The sequence below is a fragment of the Volvox carteri genome (assembly GCF_000143455.1).
Source record: "Volvox carteri f. nagariensis unplaced genomic scaffold VOLCAscaffold_54, whole genome shotgun sequence".
Classification (NCBI taxonomy): Eukaryota; Viridiplantae; Chlorophyta; class Chlorophyceae; order Chlamydomonadales; family Volvocaceae; genus Volvox; species Volvox carteri.
The window spans coordinates 812,510-830,800 of record NW_003307597.1 but is presented as its reverse complement, the minus strand read 5'-3'; the positions used below and the strand labels follow the sequence as shown (position 1 = coordinate 830,800).

General features: G+C 56.0%; 1 protein-coding gene across 1 annotated transcript; it reads right to left on the bottom strand.

The window, feature by feature from the left end:
* Positions 1-9,065: 9,065 nt before the first annotated feature.
* Positions 9,066-17,084, bottom strand: VOLCADRAFT_96721 (uncharacterized protein; the record flags this gene model as incomplete). The annotated part of the gene is made up of 10 exons (XM_002955697.1): positions 9,066-9,811; positions 10,244-10,394; positions 10,783-11,035; positions 11,575-11,810; positions 12,293-12,553; positions 12,801-14,417; positions 14,587-14,706; positions 14,932-16,329; positions 16,680-16,766; positions 16,938-17,084. The coding sequence occupies 10 exons, from the start codon at positions 17,082-17,084 to the stop codon at positions 9,066-9,068; spliced, it is 5,016 nt and encodes a 1,671-aa protein (XP_002955743.1).
* Positions 17,085-18,291: the final 1,207 nt, after the last annotated feature.

The window sequence follows — 18,291 nt, the reverse complement described above, 5'->3', positions numbered from 1 at the left end:
CCAGCGCCCCACTCTTAAGGAATACATAACGGCGACGCTAGCAACTTTGTTACTTAGGTTGGAATAAATTGAGACCCCCCCTAAATGAAAAAAAAATCACTGCAGGGGAGAGCAGGGAACTGCCTCGGGAAAGGGGGCCGCCGGTGAAGCTTAACCACCCTGTAACAACATACACACATGTATGTATGTTGAGTAAGTAAAACGATGACCCTGTCGCCGCCGCCGCGGGATGGAGTGTTTGGCTTTGGAGCACCTCCTGGCTTTCCTTATCTAACGGATTGGGGCAGGGCGCATGTGCATGTGGTTGAGCGGCACACTGGCTTGGATTGCATATTTGACTGAGCATTACCATTTTCCATTGGACCTGCTTACCCTATCTGTCTATTACCGGTCTTGCAGCAGCAGCAGCAGCAGCAGCAGCAGATTATTCACTCTTTCTCTGTAGGTGCTTGTATGGCAGCAGAATCATACGCAGCTAGGAGCTTTCGGCTGCATCACTCGCCTGAGCCTGGAGCCCACTGTAACAACCACACACACTCACACACACTCGCCTTGCTTTGTGCTAGATAACTTTGGCATGTATGAGTCAGGCCGAACCCTCGAGGGCATGACCCCAGAGACGTATATCTTCCGTCATGCAATAACCTTAACGACAGGCAGCAGGCCAGGAGGATGGGCGCATGTGTGTGCGTGTACATAGCTAGGCTAAGGGCCGCGGCGCGCAAAATCCTTCTACAATTAAGGCATCCCAGATCCGTTTTCTTCAGCACGCCGATAATGCTTACATGTGACAGCTGTCAAGGTATCGTTGGTACCCGTGCTCTGCTGCTGCAGCATTGAACGTCGGAAATTGCTGCTTACCCCATCATGAAGCGCCGTATCTGCAAACAGTTGAGGACATTTCATAACAATAAAAATATTTACATCCTTCAACGTTTTTTCCTGAGCATCAACTGGCAGCGTATCTGTGAGGCTAGACGCAAGGACGCGTGCGAGTTAGTGCGCGCAGAGACGATTCTTCATATCATACCTTCCGTCTTGGCAGCAAATGCGGCGACCACATACAAAAGATTTACGAATACTATCGCAGCGACACCCATGGCTTGCAGGAGAAAGCAGCGTGGGCACAAGCAACTACGTAAGAGGCCGCCCATTCCTTTCTTCCATTATCAATTTGACCTGCACCTCCAAAAAAATTTTTACATTACATCAACATAGATCTAACTAAAGAAAGTTGTAGTAGTTTTTTTATTAATGTTGTCCGTACTCCAGGTAGCTGCCGTGCTGGGACAGGCAGGGCGCAGCAAGAACGCGTTTTGCTGTTGAGTTTCAGCAACCAACGCTTAACAAATTTAAAGGCATGCACTGCGCCATTTAGCTGGCTATAATAGAAGGCAGGGGCTTCAGTTCGCGACGCAGCTTCCTGCCGACCCGAATCGACGTACTCGCCGAGCAGTTCAGATTTCGCCGGCATTTCCGTAAGACCTTACGCAATCTCAGTTATTGTTGGTCGATGTTGTTGGGAGTGAATTTTGTTTTATACACTGAAGGATTGATGCCAACAAGCATCTACCAGCAGGTAGCAGCTCGGTCGCCTGAGGAGTTGCTAAATGATTTTCACCATATCTTTCGAGCTCGAAGCATATAGGATATATGGTCTCACAATATGTAATTACAACTCTTCGGCTTTTATTTAGCTTGATAATTTACATAACCTGCCTAATGCAACCAACTGCTGACCTGGGCTGATTCCAACAGACCGACCAACAGTGAGGGCCGACCAGGCCAGGCTAGCAGCAACGATAGGCGGTATAATACATGTCAGGTATGTTGCATGCAACTCGTCATCCTAACGCAGAACAAACACAGAAGCTACTTCATTCAAATTTTTGATGGTTTTGCCAGCCTGCAGCGAATTTTCATCACTTTGTGTGCGCGACAAAATATGGCTTCTGCCAGAAGAAGCTCCTGGAAAGGTAGATAAAGAGCGATTGAGCACGCGAAACCCATTCCTAGGATATACGGAGGCATGCCATACGCACAAATCATTCGCTAGCCGTAACTCACGTACCATGCCAGTCTCAACACGCAGGAACTTTTAACTAATCATCAGCGCTTCTTTGGGTGCTTCTCGCCCTGGCACCGCATAGATCAATAACTCCCCAAGCACGCACCGCAGATATGGCAAGCGGGTCGGACTTGGACGGCCAGGGGGGAGGCCTGGCGGCCGGACTTATGGATGGATGGATAGGGGAGGCAAATGCATGGAGGCCACACGCACACGCCGCCGCCGCCGCCGCCGCACTCCACCCCTCCATAAATCAATCAATATTTGATTGGTACTCAATACATCAGGTAAGGAGCGAAGGAGCGACACATCGGATCTGAGCAAGCGGAGCATATGAGAACATACAACCAAGGGAGGTGTACACGTATACGTCGGCAGGATAAGAGTTTGATTTGAGATTCTGAGGTAGTGAGATATGAACGCACGTAGAAGGTTACCAGTTGTCGGCTGTCCATGATGCTTCTCTCCCTCAACGAGATGCAACCGTGGCATTATGTCAGCAGGATTAAATGGCTAGCTGTTAGATACATTTAGATTTATAGGTCCGTTACACTATTAGCAGTTTGTAGCACATTCTTTTGCTCGAGGTTCACAAAAGGCCTTTACAGCCCTAAGGATTTGGCATAACATGAAATCTGCTGTAGAATCGGCATCCACAATGAATTGAATTTCCAGTGGCATCTCAATGTCTACAACAGGGTCATAAGGCTGCCGTGACCCAATATTAACGGCTGGACGAGCGAGAGATGCACGAACCAGACAAAAGCTTAGCGAAGGAGCATTATGCCCAGCAAATGCCCACCTAGCGGAGCCAAAGGAACCTATTGATGGAGATGCAGCTTGTGATGCCTTAGAAATGCCTGCTGCTTGCCTTTGATATACACAGTCCCAGACAGACAAAGCGCCATGACAGAGCGCAGTGACGTGTCTATTCATAACTACTTAACCAGTACTACCAATTTATATCAAATTAAGTGGTGATATGTCTTCATGTTTAAGGTTATGTAAGCACCTCGCAATGTGACGTAATCGACGCGGCCATCGAATGGGAGTTGGAAAAAGACCAATCACACTAAAGAACGCAGATTTAAGCATAAGCCGCTGTGATGTACTTATTATAGTACATGTTATGGAAGATGCAACCTGGTTACGTCGTAAGAGAAGAGAGCGGTTGTATGCGTATGCATAATATACAGGAGTGCTTACAACGGCGCAATTGAACTAATGATACGGAAGTTGTTTTTAACTTAGAGGGAATGGAGGCAATTCCTGCTCTCCTTAACTGTACGCGGGTGTACGCGGGCCTCTTGGGCAGCTTGATAAGGTTGAGCTTTTACCTGTCGGTATCCACCCACACCAAGTGCAAATGATTCATGACAAGAAGTTGGTGCACACGGCTATGGCGCTCAATTTGCCTTCTACAGATGTGTGGGACACCCCGGTCATCGTGCAATTGGACAAAGTTCAGACTCGGTTCCAACGTATTTCCATGCTGCACCGCTCCATATTTGGGCATGCACAGGCAGCGGACGCCTATGCGCTGTACCGCTTTACGCGGCAATGGAGCACGATGGCTTTCCCCCAGAAGTGAAAATTATGAACAGAGAGGCTAAAGCTGCCAAGCTTATTGATCGGGACCTGGGCCCGGCTGCACGTGGTCTTATCCATATCCTAGGGCCGGGGTTGTAATCCTAATTCTGTTGCCGGGTCCCAATCCTAATCCCACCCGCCAGTTGGGTGCCAAATCCTATTCATGTGGTCAGGGTCGTAAACCTCAACCTCTTACCTAGCCCAAATCCCAATCATGCTGGCCGTATCGTAATCTGTATCGTGTAGCTGTATTGCAATTGTACTCGTGTGACTGGTTCAGTAACCTAATTTTCAGTAACCCAATTCTAATCCAGCTGGGTGCCGTGACGCGGAAACACACACTGCCGCACATGCCCGGGGTGATGGCAACGCACGCGCAGTTCGTAGTTTCTATACCGCACCGCTACTCCAATTAAGCTTTAATAGTTTTTTTATATCCTAAGGTAAATGTAGCTTATTACAGCACGTGTCTAGGCACCACCGGCACAGGCAGGGCTATCCGTGTATTAGCACGGCGGATGTCTCATTTAGCGGGTCTCTGTACTCCCCTCGGATCGATGCTGGCTTACACGTGCTTGTGCTGACCGTCACGTTCGCCCGGGTGCAACCGAATCACGCCTAGTTCTGCTGTTTTGCCTCTAGCCTTCCTATCTGGCTGCTTTGCAGCCACCTGCTGCTGCTGCTGCTGCGGTTGTGATCGCTGAATATGCTGGTGCCCTTAAATAGCGAGCACTTGTATGTGCTGCTGCTACTGTTGCTGTTGTTGCGATCTTAGTTTCCGAATCAGGCACCCCGATCGTGTGGCAGGTCCTGGCCGGTCAACCACACATGCATGAGCGCACGTCACAAGAAAGCTACGTAACTGGGGCCGCTGTCTAAAGATCAAGAAAACGAACAAGTTTTAAGTGGGGTTAATCTACACAAAAGACGGAACCAGTTCCTTCCATGTGAATCCTGGTAATTACAACAGATCCGAAAGAATTTTGGCTGTCCAAGCTTTCTTAACCGGACTGAGCTGATAAAAGAATGGTATGATAAAATTTATTTTTCCAGTCCTTTCGCTGAGATGCGTAGCTAACCAAGCTGTACAACGGTCCGTACAACGGCCCGTACGTGTACACCACCTGTGTGCAGGCCCGTACGTAGTACGGGTATGCTCGGGTTACACACTCAATCGTTTCCCCCCACAACCACCACCATACCATGCAGACACATGCAAACAAACTCGGGTGGAGTTAAGAGTCAGCTACTCGAATATACTAAATCGTGTTGGTGGTTGCATAAAACAACCACTTAGTTGGCTATCTGTCTGAATATCAACCAGTCTATCACATACATACATAGGTACGCACGTACATGGCCTGCTAGCCGGCAATCCTTCCTCTTGGTCTCGGTCTATGTCTGTCTACGAGAGGAGATGAGAGATATGCGCGCTGGACGAACCACGATGCAAAACGCATCTATGCGTCTCACAAGTAAAAACATTCCGTGCACGCACGCTAACCACCAAACACACATAACCAGACGGACTTACATATATACATACAGACTCCACGTACTGGCAAAGGAGACTTTCCCCGCTTTCCCCCATAGCTAGGCGTCAGCCGAATTTAGGGCACCGGCGCGGTGAAGGCTGCAGGCACTCGTTCGCTCCAGCTCGCCACATACATACATACATACATACATACATACATACATACATACATACATACATACATATGTACGTGCACACACGATGTTCCGATTCCGGCGAGGCGCCGCGATCAGGACATGCCGTAAGATTGACACTGCGCATTCCCAGCCAGCCGTCCACTAATAACACGCACAGCGTCCACAGCTCCCGTAGTAGAAAGTACTGCCCAGACCAGTTAAGACTATATGACTTAATACGGACGGATTAACAGTGCTTGGGAACGCGCGCGCGCGCGGCGTGAGTGCAACGAAATCACTCCAAGAGATGATTTTACTCCAGGGGGGAGCATAATCCATCTGGGCCAATGACGACGGAGCAGACGCGGGAGCAGAGGGGCGCACAAGGGGTTCCAATCCACCAGCGTATGTGTGTATGTATGTATGTATGTATGTATGTATGTATGTATGTGTGTATGTGTGTATATGGCATGAACCGAGTATAAGGCCTTATACTCGCCTTATACTCGGCGAGCAGGTCTTCGAAGAGACTCTCGGCAAGTCAGCTATACAATAGTCGCGACTATCGAAGACGATTTGGGGAAGTCGTTATCATGTAACGCTTTCCGCATCCCTGAAACTGGAGCGTGCTCGGCGTCCGCTCCCAAGCTCTGATCAGATGTTCCAAGCGGAAAGCCACTTCCCGGCTTGCCCAACATGCAGTACTCATACCAACATGTAACCGTCAGAAGGCAGGTTTCGGTTATTCCTAACCACCGTGCCGTCAACGAGCAACTGTCAACTAACTCCATACAAAGTACACAGTTGCAGATGTGAAAAGCAGTGTTAACAATCAAACGGGCCATCGCGCAGTCTATCACTACTATAGTCTATTGCCGTACTATTGCTGTACCTCCGAAACCAGTGCCCTTCCCAGCGCGCGAGATCATGTCCCAATCTACGCCGCCAACCAACGCTCACTCGCCATTGCAGTACATGACACGACATCTCAGTCCACATAAGACGCAAACCCCATAGCTTTTATCCAGGCGCCTATTTTCCTATCGCTACCGCACGCACCACCAACACAATGTTTCCAGCTTACATGGTGTTTTAGTCCCCCCCCAATACACCATCAAAATTCTCCTCTCATCCGATTATCTCACCCGGTATCCCCTTCTAAAACCCATCAACACGTGCAGCAATCTATGTACGTACGTACGTATGTATTAGTATGCTTGTCCCCCTGATGTAACCCCCAGAGGATGCATTGCTTTCCTCCTGGGCACGTGCACGCGCGCATACGCTGCCGCACACACACACGCACACACACACACGCACACACGCGCGCATGCACGCCGCCGCTGCCTGAGCTCTAGCTCAAACCACTCGAAGGTTCACAATGCGCGGGTGCACAACGCACACACACATACACACACGCGGGTGCACAACACACAGACACACATACATACCCCAGTCACGTGATCGACAGTCCTCGATCCGCAACTAAGATCTGATCTGGGCAGAGGCCCGCCAGGCAACGTCAACAAGGCCCTCCCCCCTCAACTCTGGCACAGTCGAGATGGTTGTGCACCTCACAATTATGAGGATGATGAGGATGAGAGGATGATGCACTGCGCCATGTAAACCACAACACACACGCACAGACACACATACATACACCCACACACCCACATCGCCACGTCGCACATATACTTATATTGTGTTGCTTAATCAGGCTCCCGGTACAACGTGCGCGGGAGACACTGAAGGTAAAGTGGAGTGGTGTAAAGTGCGGCATTTAAGATAGCGATATTCCTCGACGTGACGTGACACGCGATGTCGTGTCGTAGCACACCACCACAACCACCACCACAAGCAGCAGCAGCGGCAGCAGCAGCGGCAGCAGCAGCAGCAGCAGCAGCAGCGGCAGCAGATCCCCCTGATATCGCTCCCTGGCCCCGCACGTGATTTGCTCAGCCGCCACCGCCGCTGCCGCCATAGATGCCGTCGTAATGACAATTATGAACTGCCCCAGACCCAACGCACCCATCGCTGTTAGGCCCCCACCCATTCCGGATGTCGTAATAAAGTGCGCCCACACGTGTACAGGTATGTATGTCTGTATGTATGTGCGTGCGTGTGCCAGTAGACGCATCCAAAAGCCAAATCCTGGATGTGTCCAAAGAATAAGAGAGCTCCAACCCCCAACCCTCCCAAAACCACGCAGAGATCGCATTCAACACCATCTTTTTCATTTATCTTGCACGTACGACATCCGTATTGCCACGTCGCCGGGATCAGGACTCACGGGATACATCCTCACGTCCCAAAATTCGAATCCCAAAATTCGCAGTATTTGCCTCTTCCGGCATGAAGACCCCTCACCTGGTGACGAATACCCTAACACCCCTTAAACCCCTAAAATCCCTATTTTCACTGCGACACCACAAGACAACCAAACAACCATTCCCGTGAACCGGAATCCCCCCCAAATGCTCCAGACAGCTGCTGTTGTTTTTTGTGTTAAACAACGATTTTTTTGCATTGATGTGAGGGTAAAACCGAAATTCGACATCTGGCTGCGCGAAGGAGATTTCCATTCATTGGAGAGATTGGAGAGAGATGGCTCAACGGGCATACAGAGTGTGCAGAAAAAAGTTTTCGCCCGGCACATGGGCATATACACACAAACACACAGACAGACAGACAGACAGACACGCGCACACGCGTCGCGCGCCCCTTTTCCCCGCCCCTTCCCCTCCAGGAACCCCCCTGGAGCTGTGCATGCGCACGATTGCGGGAGTGACGACGTTGCAGACCCCAACCAGGAAAACACCACAATACAATGCCGTCGTTAACATTACCCCCCCCTCCCTCCCTCCCGCCATAGCTCCTCCATGTCCTTTGAAGCGAAGTAAACCAGAGGGGACTGCAAAAGCATTTCCGCGGCACAGCCCGCCGCCACGACTAAGGGTTTATTGCCTGTTTCGGCAATGGTTGCACCCTCCTCCTTCCCCCCCCTTAGGTGTCCTGCTGCGCTCGCAAGGCCAGCCAGCTATCTCACAGCACCGCGCCTTTCCCTTTCATCCGTCCCAAATCAGGCAGCGACACGGAGGCGCCTAGTTAGGCACTCGCTTGCTGGGGGAATGCGGGAGGTTGATAAAACTGCCGACGGAGGCAACGGTGGCGGCGGCGTGGCTTTTGCCATCATCTTGTCACGGCGTCATGGTAAAACAGCCTCCCCTCCCCTCCCTTCTTTTCCCGCTCTCCTCCCATCCCCTCCCCTCCCTTCCTCAATACCATCTTCATGATTCTTTGCGAAACATTTGCAAAAGCAGTTCATAAGGCTCATCACATAGTGTGCCATTAAAACCGAACTGCCATTGCGGAAATTTTCAGGCGGCCCGGCGTCGTCGCAGCCGAAAATTCTTTTTGAGCTGCCGCCCAAAGCCAACTTTTGACCTCTGTGGCCCCCAGTCCTTTCGCCCTTCTTACGCCCTTACATCCATCCATCCATCCATCCATGTCTGCACCCATCCTGCCAAGCAAGTGACAGCCCCAAGCATGACCCCAAGCATGGACCCCCCCCCAACGCACACGCACAAAACACAACACACATCTTCATTTGTGTGCTGCGTCCAACATTAAGCTCCGATAAAACATCGAGAAAGAGCTATCCACGCTGTTTGGCCGGGTGCCAGCAAGGTTGAAGCTGTCTCTAAGGACCATCAGTTATAGGACACCACGGGCCGCGGCCGCGCCTGTGGCCCTGAGCTTACTTCGAGTCGACGGCTATAAGGGCCGTCGAGGAAGGCCGTGCAACGAGAGGCGGCAAGTGGTGAGGCACCGAAGGAATGCTAGACAGGCCGCCGCTGGAGTTGCCGCCATGGGTGCCCGAGTCGGAGTAGCGCCGGGGACCGCCGCCGCCGCCGCCGGCGCTGCCGGGCCGTCCGCCAGCAGTGGCGCTCCCGCCGCCGCCGCCGCCGCCGCCGAGCGCCGAGCTCCCAGGGCGGCTGTGAACGCTAGGCGGCCGGCTCACCTCACGGCTCCGTATCCCGCTGGCGGCGGCCGCGGCGGCGGCTACGGCCGCGGCCATGGCGATGGCAGTCGAGTGATTAACAGCGACGGGCAGCTCCGGCAGCGACTCATAGCTGTCGTACGGGTCGTTGGCGCCTGCGCTGCCGCGCCGGTCACCGCACAGCTCCTCAACTACGCTGCCGGCGACGCTGGCCCGTCGGCTATGGCTGGAGAGAATGGAACCCGTGTCCGTGAAGGCGCGGCTGACGCCGCCGCCGCCGCCGCCTGCGCTACTACGCAACCCGCCTGCACTGCTGCGCGTCGTCCCTGCCGCCGACGGCGGCGGCAGCGGCGCCGGCCCGCCGCTGCCGCCGCCGCTGCTGACGCCCATGCTGTCAGCAGCGGCGGCGGTGGCGGCGGCCCCGCCACGGTAGCGGCTGCCGTGATGGCCTGCTCGCACAGGTGACAACTCGCCACTGTGAACACTGGCCACGGGAGTGCTGCCTGCAGGCAGATAGGCAACCATGGTAGGGCTCACGACTCCCAGCAGGTGGGGCACGCTGCTGCTCTTATTCGGGGATCGGAGGCCGCTGCCGCTGCCGCCGCCTCCACCGCCGCCGCCAGGGCTTCCGCTAATGGCGAAGCTGCTGACGCCGCTGGCAGAGCGCTGCAGCATCGCCGACGCCGTCATCGGCATTTGCTCGACGTCGCCGACAGGTGACGGCAGTAAAAGCGGCTGGCCCAGAAGAGCGGCGCGGAGATCGTAGTTGGGCGGCAACGGCGTCGGCGCGGCGCCATTACTGCCTGGCCGGCCGTTGACGGGCGGCAGCGCAGCCAGTACGGGATGGCTAGCTGCGGCGACGGCCGCCTGCGTTGCCACCAGCGGCGGCGGCAATGGCAGCGGCAGCGGCGACGGCGCGGTCGGCGGCGGCGAACCGGAAGACGCGACGCCTCCGCTGCCTCCGCCAGTGGCTTCCAACGCCGCCAGTACGGCATGAAGCAGATGGAAGAGCTGCAGCTCCGTCAAGTTTGCGCCGTCAGTTCGAAGCTGCTTCGCTACTATGGTCGGCAATGTGAGGCGATAAGCCTGCAGGAGCACCACCACCACCACCACCAACATCAAGAACAACAATAACAGATCGAACAAGGGAATCTAACCGCAAGTATAATTTAAGCATGGGGACAGCGGCAGAGTACAGGGGTTTCGGAGCCGCAGTTCCTTGTTTTTCACATCGGCCCTCTCTCCTATACACCGCCTCCTACCCGCCTGTATATATGAAAACGAATCAGTTAACCACTTCGCAAACACTCGCGAAAAATGCGAAAAAGCTCAAGCGAAACTTGACGAACATATACAATGTGATTTGACGAATACATATGTATACATATAAACATATATTCGTCAAGTTATACATACATACATACATGCATACATACGTATACACATATGCACACACGCACACGGCGCCCTTTACCTGTGCCACGTGTTTCATCTTTTTGAATAGCGCCGACAACTCGCTCCGTGCCGATGCCAGCAACGTCCCTGCCGACGCCACACCTCCACGAGCCGTCATTCGGTTGACTTCCTTGTTCATCTCCGTTAGCTTCAGGCGGGCGCTGCTCAGCTGCCGTTGCGTGTCCTCGATACGCTCCCTACATAAAAAGACGTTGGCGGTGGGGGTGTTTACGGATTTATGGTGCTGCTTACTGGACGGCGGAAGGACGTAGCTGCGATAGTGGTGGTGACGGTGGTATATGCGGGTGTGATGGTAGGATAACGCGAAACACACACAAATACATACATACATACAGGCAGGCGGCTGGCAGAGAGGTGAAGGCCTGGCTTCTGCTCCCGGAGTGTCCGGGTTCAAGTTTGCCTGCCGACCTCTCGGTGTGTGAGAGGTGTTGAAATGGGAGGTGGCCCCCCATCTTATAGACGGTATAGGACGTGATTATATCAACTTGCGAGCTGATCAGGAACTAAGTTGAAGCGCCGTTGATCCGCTAGATTTGGTTGAATGCTGGTGGTAATGAGTTGCTGAACCCAACGAATACATTCTGAAGTCGGATGGGGTGAACGGATTAGGGTGCCCCTCTAGCAGGCGAGAGCAGGGAACTGCCTCGGGAAAGGGGGCCGCTGGTGAAGCTATACCACCCTGTAACAACATACATATCATATATTATATTTTTTATAATCCCCTTCCCCAGACGAACATTCAACATACATACATACCCACAAACGCACGCGCACATACACGCGTACCTACCTGTACACCATGGACTGGCTCCTGTGCAGCTCCTCGATCTCCGCCGTCTGCATGCCCGCCGCTACCAGCGCCGCTTCCAGCTTGGCCACCAGCCCCGTCTGCCGCGACAGACTGCACTGAAGGGCCTCCATCTGGCCCGCCATCTCCTTGATAAGGCCCTGCATGCGGGCGTTACGAGCACCCAGCTCTTCCAGCTCAGCTGCCTGCACATCCACGGTAACCTGCAGGGAGCAGACCTGAAGTCCAGGAAACGGGGGGAGCGGGGGGGAGGGAGGGAGAGGGGAAGCGGGGAGGACTCGGGAAGGGAGTACATGATGATGAAAAGGGTCGGGGAGAAGATGCAGCATGCATGGAGATTCACAGAAGGAACGCAACTGCCGACGGGGCGTCGTCCAGGGCAATAGCGCAAAGGCTGCGGCCGCAAACACCCTAAGCTTCTCAGCCCGACAGACATGCCTCTCGTCATGGCGGAATTTTTCCCTGTGGCGAGACAGGACGAGACCAACTACACCCAGACGTTCAAGAGCACGTCTTAGCAGCCTTGCAGGACAAGGGGGAGGAAGGGCAGGTGAAACTACCGCCTCTTACCCTTTTCCCCCCATCCAGAGACACACCCCTCGGCACTCGCCCTCCACCTCTACCCGAGCTCCCTCCACCTCTACTCCAGCACCTCCACCTCTCTACACGACAACTGCCCCCGGTCCCTGACCCCGCCCACCTCCTCGTCCTTGTTCGCCACAGCCCGTCCCAGCTGCGCCGCCCTGCTTTCCGCCGAGCTCAGCTGCCCGGCCAAGTCCGACACGCGCTCCGTGGCCTCGGCCAGGTCCTTGGCCAGGCAGTCCGCACGGGATGACGTGGCGGCCAGCTGGGCCTCCAGGTCAGCTGCCCGGGACTTGGTGGAGTCCAGGGAGGAGCGCAGGGAGGCCAGGGAGGGCTCTACGGCGGCCAGCTGCTCGAGACAGGATGCCAGCTGAGTAGCCTGTGGGGGTGGGGGTATGGGGGTGTCGGGGGGGAGGAAGGAGAGGTCATGTACAGTACGTGGAGGAGTGGGGGGAGGAGGGATCCGGTGGCGGATTGGGAAAGGTGGGAGTGAACCTGGTTTTGCTCTGGAGGAGCTTTGTCTCTCTGTATGCATGTGCGTGCATGTGTTCATTCATAAATCCCTGCCTGCACCTGCGAGCTTTCCGAACATGCATGCATGCAGACAGATTGTCCCCGCAACCGACCTTGTCCGCCAACTCCGCAGACCGCGCTTCGAGCTCTCCACGAGTCGCCTCCAAGTCTCGTCGTACCGCCCCCAGCTCCTCCTCCCGTAGCGCCGCGGCCTCGCGCGCCACCGCCAACTCCTCCCGCGCGCCGTCGCGCTCCGCCGTAACGCCCGTCAGTCGCTCCGTCAAGTCGTGCATTAGCCCGTGCAGCTCCGCAATGGCCGTGTCGTGCTGCGCTAGCGCCGCCACCTGCGCCTCGCACGACGCCTCCATCGCCGCGACGCGCGTCTGCAACTCCCCTGCACGCGCAATCGCTGCCTCCAGCCGGCCGCGGAGGTCCGCAGATTCCCCGCGCGCCGCATCCAGAGTAACCTCAAGGCGGGCTGCGCCTGCCTCCGCTTCCGCCGCCGCTGCACGCGCCACCATGGCGGCCGCTTCAGCGGCTTCCGCCGCCGTGCGCGACTCCGCCAGCTCCTCCGCCGCCCGCGCCGCCGCCGCGGCGGCGTCCTCCCGCGCCACCGCCAGCTGCTGTCGTACCTCTCCGAGCTCCGCGCGGGCGTCTTCAAGGTCGCGGTTGCGGTGCTGCAGCTCCAGCGATGTCGCCGCCAGGGCAGCTTGCGCCTCCGCCAACGCCGCCGACGCCGTTGCGACCTCGTGTCGTTCCAACTCCAATTGTCGTAGCAGTTCCGCCGCCTTGGCGTCGGCGCCGGCGCGCTGCGCCGCCAGCTCCGATTCGAGTTCTGAGACCCGCGCACGCGCTTCGCTAAGCCTTGTTTCTTGCTCCATCACACGCACCGTCGCCTGCTCTACCTGCTGGGATAAGGCCGCGCATCGGCTTTGGAGCTCCGAAGCGGCGGCGGAGGCCTCCGCCGCCTTAGCCTCGCGAGCAGCTCGCTCCTTTTCCGCTGCCGCCGCCGCCTCGTCCTCGATTCGCCGCTGCTCCGCTGCCATTGCCACCGTCTGCGACTCGAGCTCCCGAATTCTCACCTCCTGATCCCGAAGGCGCGCCTCCGCCGCCGCCAGCTTGACGGCGGCGTTTTCAGCCGCCGCCGCCGCTGCGGCGGCGGCGCGGAGGCCATCGACGGATGAAACGGAGGCTGACGTGAGCCGCCGCATGGTGCCGTGCGTTGCCGTCTGCGCCGCCGCCCCTGACGCCGCTGCCGCAGGCAGCGGCGGTGAAAGCGCGGACCCCGGTCGCGCAGATGCTGGACGCGTCATCGTCGCTGACCGCCCTGATGCCACGCGAGCGTCGCTGGATTCGGTTTGGACGATCGGAGGACTCGAAGCTTCCTGCGCCTTAGAATCTGTGGGTGTCACCGCCCTCAAATCCGCCACCGACCCGCGCGGCGTTAGGCCCCCCGTCGCCGTCGGCAGCGACAACTGTACGGAAGCCGCCGCTAGCGTCGCCCCGCTGACGCTGCTGCTCGATGCGCTGACCGCTGGCGAGCATGAGACGTCCGAGGTAGAAGGCCGTGACGGCGACGGCGGCCTCGTCGTCGCCGTCGCCGCCGCAGGCTGCGGCGGCACTGCTGCCGCCGCCGCTGCCGCTGCATCCCGCATGGCCAGCTCCCGCATTAGGGAAGCTACACGTGCATTGGCCTCCTCCGCATGCTTGTTCTTGCTATGAAGCTGACGCTGCGGTTCATCCAAAGCAACAATCGAGTGCAGAATGACCAGTTGCAGCAACGGAAAATATGGATTGCAGCAACAACATACGAGGCCAAAACATGTTGTCAGCACCATCATCCAACCACCGCCAGCACCACCACCCAACCACCGGGCACACCATCACCACGCGACCTACCTTGAGCTTTTCAATGTGCTGCTTCAGCTCCGCAACATCTTCTGGCGATGGCGCCTTAGCCAGCTTCTCCACAATAACCCGATTGGCCTCCGAAACCTGCTGCTTCAGCGCTTCGATTTCCTGCGACAGACGCGCGACAGACGTTTTTTAAAGCCTGGAGTCATCGTGTTCCACGAGGGTTAATAAGGATGACCGCAAACAACAACCTGAATGCAGTTTCTGCCCGCTGCAGTTCCCGCTGCACAACGGCAAACACAGGACCGGGAAATGTTTGCATGGGGGAGAGCCACCAAAACATTGTTCCCGACCAAGCTTAGTCGGGTCGGGTCGACTTGCAAAGCTCACCTTGTTCGCCGCGTCTAGCCGTTGCTTCGCCGCGTCAAGCTCCCGCTGCTTCGAAACCAACGCCGTGTCCTTGTCCTCTCGTAGCTTGGCTATAAGGTCCTGCAGTGCGCTTAGACTCTGCTCCGTGATGGGGCTGAGCACGTTGGGCCGTTCGCCGCCGTCGCCGCCGCCACGTACAGGACTGTGCTGCTGGTGGCTCTGCATGCGCTGCAGGTCACGCGCGGCGCTGCCTGGGGCGCCGCCGCTACTGTTCCGCCAGCCGCCACCGCCGCCGCCGCGGCCAGCGGAGGCCCCGCCGCCGCCGCCGCCGTGGTACGCCGGTCCTGCCGCCGCGGCGGTGATCTCCGCCAGGCGTTCCTCCAGCTCCTTCTTCGCCGCTATGCTAGAGTCGTGCTTGATTTTCTCCTCGGCAAGTTCCTGCTGGAGGTACATCACACGTTCCTTGAAGTCTGAGAGCTGCACCGCCAGCAGCTTGTTTTCCTCCTGCAGCAGCACCGTCGCAGCTGCTGCCGCTTTCTGCTGGTGGACCTGCTGAGACGGCAGCGCCGGCGACGCTGCCGCGGGCGCCACGCCCGCTGCTGCTGCCGCTGCTGCGACCGCCGCCGCTGATGCCGAGGCCGCGAACGCGGTGTTGTTATGGCCCAGCATTGATGCCCGGATGCCGACTGCCGGCGACAGAGGAGGCGTCATGCCCACAGGCGTCGTCGCGACAGCCGACATTACCTGCGGCCCACGCGCCGAGTTGCATCGTGGGACGTGGTTTGCGCTGCCAGTACTGTTGCTGGTGCGCGCCAACGCAGGATTGCCCTCGCCGGCAACCCGGTCTTCCGTGGCGGCAGTTGCGACAGTGGCGATGGTACCCCCGCTAAGTTGCGCCCCTGTCGGCAGCGCAGATACGGACGCGATTGATTTGCTACGTGGCGTCATGGCCACAGGCGCGGCTGCCTCGGAAGAGCCGCCAACGCCACCATCTTCGCCCTCCTCGCCCTCGCGTGACTCCTCAATGGCCATGAGCGATTGGCCGCCTGGCTGCTGCAACAGACTTTCGCCAGCCATGCCCGGCGGCCCCGGTGGAGTTGCCGTCAGCGGCGTTTCGCTCCGCGGTGACGGCGGCCCCGGGTCGTCCGCCGCCGTCAGCAACATATCTGTGGTGCCGCTGGTGGCGTTCAAGCCCCCACCGGCGGCAACGCTGCGTCCATGTGTCGAGGGGGCGACGGCGCCGCTGGGGCCACCTGGCTGTAGAGGGAAGGAGGCGGCAGCAGCGGCCGCAGCCGCTGCCTCCATGGCGGCGGCGCGGACGTGGCTGAGGCCCTGCGCATTGTCCAGCCACTGCCGGCAACGCAACTCGTTGTGCTCACGCTTGAGTCGTTGCAACTCTGAGCTGGATTTTGAAAGTTCCTGTTAAGTGGGGGAAACGTGTGCAAAATTTGAATAAGTAGACACGCAAACCGGACGTCCACGTCCAGCCAAGCAGGTGCCCGGCAGGCATTATTTCATGAAATGTCGTGCAGATTACTTCATAATCTTGCAATTGTTTGCGCACGTTGTCCGTGGTTGCTGAGCACCCGGGAGGACCGACAGACAAGTCAAGACCACAGACCCCGATATGGCAATAGTTTATGATCAGGCAAGCAGAATGACAGGCACACAGGTTGCTCTTTGATGCGTGCGAGGGTGTCATGGTTGGTTGACCATGGCGAGCCCCCTAACAACGTCCCAGTTGAAGTTGACTCAAAATGCCCGCACACCTGTTGAAGCTCCGCATTTTCTCGCTTGAGGTCCTGGCATACTGTCGCTGCATCTTCCTTCTCTTTCTCCAACTTCAACACCAACGTCTGCGAACGACGTTGTCATTGAAAGTATAGCGATCAAGCAACTCAGTTTTAAAAAAATGTGGTCAACTAAGGAGCGTAGCAAGATGATTGGATGCACGCAGCATTCAGCTCGTAGGATGCTGAAATGCAAGCGCTTGACTCCGCATTTCCGTTCTAAGTTGGTGAGCCTACCCTGAGCCGAATAAGCTCGAACGCCCTGTCCTCCGATTCCTGTTCAAGCTTATTTAACGTCTGCAAAAGGCCATGCGGCTTGCGCCCTGCTTGCGGATGTCCAGGCTGCTTGTACGCCTGAGGTGGTGGAATGTGCCCAACCCCCATAGGTAAGTTTCCTCGCTTTGCAGGGCTTTTCCTTGGTGGCTTGAATGGGTCCATTTTGCGTCGTGTCTGCCACCAGTCGTCAAAGACAGGTCAAGAGTTCCAGGCATTTGGGTTGGGCGCCCTAGGCCCGCTATTCAATCCTCAGTCTCATGTGGCGAAGTTAATTTGCATATTGTTACTAGCCATATGGAAATCAGTGTGCCTAGTGTAAAGCCGCGGCCAAGTACTCTGCGCAAATACAAATATAACTTATAATGTGTGAAAGCGATTGTCAACAAGATAAGGATGCGCAAGTTTCGCTTATCCATTCTGCAAGCTCTACCAATACATTACAGACCTTCCGTACATCAGCGATTTTCTATATTCGTCGCATGCAGCTTTCGCTGTCAAACCATTCCATACTGTATAATTTAATACGTGGAGTAAAATCTCAATTTTGGGGGTGAGTTTCTAAGGTGTTTGCCTTGTTCAGGCAGCTCCCTGGTTCCACGTGCATAAAAATTAAAGTTCCAACTTCCCCAGCTGACAGCGCATTTTGCATGTCTTTCATCGCTATAATAGAGTACAATCATGATATTCATGTTTGAGAAGCTACTTTTGAAGTGGCATTTGAACTATCTGGACGGACTTTTATTGGCTGTCACATTCCCGAAGTAGTCGGATTATGGAACATGTTGGAGCCTGCAGGGTTGTCCTTAAAGCTCATATACTAATATTCAATGACGGAGGGAAAGAGCTCAAGAGGGGCAGCCACATGCTCCTACAAACAAGGCGTCCCGCGCACTCTGCCCAAAAATTGGGCGCTCCCCCCTGTCTCTCCCTACCCACACACCAGGTGGAAATCCAAATGCTGCGCAAAGCGCAGCCCAAATATCGTCCATTTTTGGCGGTCTCCACCATCCACAACCGTCACAGCGACCCGATACTTGACACCTAATACCAAGCAGTGGTGCCCGACTCCTTCCCCCCCACCCATCCCCGCCACAGACAACAACTTCATGTACAAACAATATGTGCTTTGTCGCCTTCTCACCCTCTATTCAATAGGAAAGACCGGTCGTCGCCTATTAAAAAACAAAGCGCAGGCGTACTAACTCCTCACGCAGCTATTTCTCCTCGGAACTGGCAGCAGTCCTCCTTTTGCTGCAGACAGGCACAAAATTTGGTCTTGCAGACAGGAACAAAATAGGTCCATATGCACAGGCAT